The sequence below is a fragment of the Empidonax traillii genome, unplaced genomic scaffold, assembly GCF_003031625.1.
Source record: "Empidonax traillii isolate 1590-97213 ecotype Southwest subspecies unplaced genomic scaffold, ASM303162v1 scaffold27:size3997909, whole genome shotgun sequence".
Classification (NCBI taxonomy): Eukaryota; Metazoa; Chordata; class Aves; order Passeriformes; family Tyrannidae; genus Empidonax; species Empidonax traillii.
In genome coordinates this window covers 2,840,551-2,843,355 of record NW_020955220.1, presented here as the reverse complement: position 1 = coordinate 2,843,355, position 2,805 = coordinate 2,840,551, and the positions used below count along the sequence as shown (strand labels likewise).

Genomic DNA, 2,805 nt, shown 5'->3' with positions numbered 1-2,805 from the left:
GAAGTACAGAACAGAAGTCTGTGTCTAAGCAGCCTATGGTGCTATTGTGCAGCTATAAAGTAGCATACCGATCCCAAGTATCTTTCCCAGTTTTGCAAATTAAGGCCACTTGTTCATTTTGGAACCTGAATATCAATAGAAGAAAAGAAATTATGTTTCTTTCACAGAGCTGAAACAGTTCACGGCCACATCTACATTTGCTAGAATCTCATCAAATATTTTATTCATTCTAAATTTCAAATCCACTTAAAAAGTAATTCTCACTGTATTTATTGAATGCCAGATCTGTAATCCAGGCTCTTTTGAAGTCAGCTGGAGCTTTGCTGTACAGGAGCCAGAACTTTACCAAATGTGCAAACCACAACACAAGCTCAAAAGACATAACCCTATGCCAAGGTGTGGTTACGTAGCTATTTCAGATTCTGATGTCATCATCCACACAAATGCTTGCAAAACGGCAATTGACTTTGTCCTGTGCCCCTGAAGTAAGTGAGGAAGGACTGAAAGAACCAAATGCCATTCAGTTTAGCATCAGCATTTAAGTGTATTTAACCCTAGAATATACATTTTAGCTCCAACAAATAACCAAGTAGCATTTGGGACATTTCATACAATGGGGTACAAATGCCTCTCACACACGAACAAAATGCATGGTACAGAAATTCATAACAACTTGAAAGAGAATAAGCTATTCCATTTTAAAACAATGTATTCCAAGACTGCCCCCTATAGCATACTAAAACATTTAGGCATGTGCTTAACTTTTCTCATATGTGGAAACTGCAAATATTAATTACATACTTTGAATTCATAGCATGTTTTTGTTTTCCTACACTAAATGGAGGATTTTAAAATAAACTGCAGGAGAGGTCTGGGTGTTTTGCTCTAGCAACACTTATTTATACAGGCTACACCCCGAAACGTAACCAAACATGGGTAGTAGCAGTCCTTTCTGTGTTGCACTTAATTCTCCCACACGTGCATTTCCTCACTAGTGTTTCTGCTCACTCCCCAGCGTTTAAGATGTGCCTGAAAACTCTACGTTTTCAAAAGTCCTTCACTTTTTCTATTGTTAAATCTGTACAAAGTCCACTCCCTTCTTAGGGACCATTTAAACTTAGAAGTTTTTACAAAAATTAACTGATAATCTTTACTGAGTTGAATATTTATAGTACATGTTAGTTTTAAGTGCACTAGATCATCACACTTGTGATTAAAAGATAAATTAATCAAACTTTCCCAGAAACATTTTCAGAGTTCCAAAAGGTGTGATCTAGCTGACAAATAAACTTTTCCTGAAGTGTGTTCTCATGACCTGGTGGAATAGTTTGTTACAGATTTGGAAGTATGTGGCAACTATATAAGATAAAATTAATCTGAAAGTTTTTCTGGAAAGTGTTATTACTACTCTTTCACACTTTTTTACAATGTGCTCTGACAGTAAAATGGCATCTAGCTGTGATTTATGTGTCTTCACTTTGAGGAAATATTGTTGTATTAATAAAATCCTGGCACTCAAAACATTCTGTCCAGCTACGCAGTGACTTTCATGTTTCTTCAGAATAATAGTTAAAATTAGGTATGATATTTTTTGCTGTTTCTCTAAGTGTGGTACAACTTGATTTTAGTACATTTCTCTCATTGTTTGGTTCATAAAACACCACTTTTCCCTCTGCCAAGAGTTGAATCACAGATGTTTTCTAGTTGCAGCTCTGCAGGTTGACGAGACATTTAGTAACACAATAACCATTTTTCTGTCTGAAATTACTAAGTTATAAATTGTATAGAAAAATAGGCCAGTAGTAAAGTAGTAAATCTGTAGTAAATCTGAAGTAAAGACTTATTCAACTAAATAACTGAGTAAAGCATCTTTTTGTTTTTTAGGTCACATAGCAAATGTGATTTCATGAAATGAACATATTTGGATGGTGTTCTGTCACAAACTCAACTACAAGTGCGTGATTTCTGATGGCATTGCAAAGAAAGTTTTGATAGGATGTGATACTGCAACAGGGTGAGTAAAGTGACCTTCTAGTTTCTTATTCAACATAGTAGATCAGCACCTACCAAAACTTTAGGGTGAAGTCCTGACTTTGCTGTACGTTCAGTATGACTTCTAGCAATGACTCCAGTGGGGCTAGGATTCCACTGAACAAAGCCTAGAGGCTTAAAGCTTATGGTTTACAGAAGAGTGCTATGTCCTTACAGTGTGTTTCAAGCATAGGCAACCACCCTGCCGTGTGAAACCTCTGATTTCTCTCCTTCCCTGTTCTCTGTCACCAAGGACGTGAATATGAAAAAGATGCCCCCAGCTCTCATTGTTTATACAACTCTGGCTACACCCATTGCTTCTACACCTGAGTACATAATCCTCTTTGACAGCATGATCTGCACAGCAGCTGGGGCTCCAGTACTGTAAACAGTTTTGCATGTGATTAAGGGCAAGCAGGTGACTGCTATCCTGCAGTGGCCATTAATTTTACTGCCAGAAAATTCTGACACAGGATGGGGAACACACAGGAACTTTTAAGTAATGAAGAAACAACCTGTCACTTTTTTCCCTGTTCCCACCATTGGCTCAGGCTGCTTTCCAAAGACCTTTAAGAATACATGGAGGGTAAAGGAATCCCTCCACAACTGCACCCCACATGAACTAAACTGGAGAGCAAGTCTTGATACAAGAACTTTTCTTACACTTCTGCATAATCAAGAGCCAATTCAGATTTTATAAGTGTTTTAACACATACTGGTAATAAGTCAAATGTATTTCATGAATATTTGATTGTTCTTTCAATTTGAGTAGCA

At 37.2% G+C, this 2,805-nt stretch overlaps 1 protein-coding gene across 5 annotated transcripts in view; it reads right to left on the bottom strand.

The window, feature by feature from the left end:
- The window catches only part of BLNK (B cell linker), a 97,166-nt gene that overhangs the window by 24,672 nt on the left and 69,689 nt on the right, over positions 1-2,805 (bottom strand). For 2 of the 5 annotated variants that reach the window (XM_027908944.1, XM_027908962.1), the window contains one exon: positions 69-125. The exons of the other annotated variants lie outside the window; for them this stretch is intronic. In XM_027908944.1, the coding sequence (XP_027764745.1) occupies positions 69-125 (57 nt within the window). The remainder of the gene's footprint in view (positions 1-68; positions 126-2,805) is intronic. 5 annotated transcript variants of the gene reach the window in all.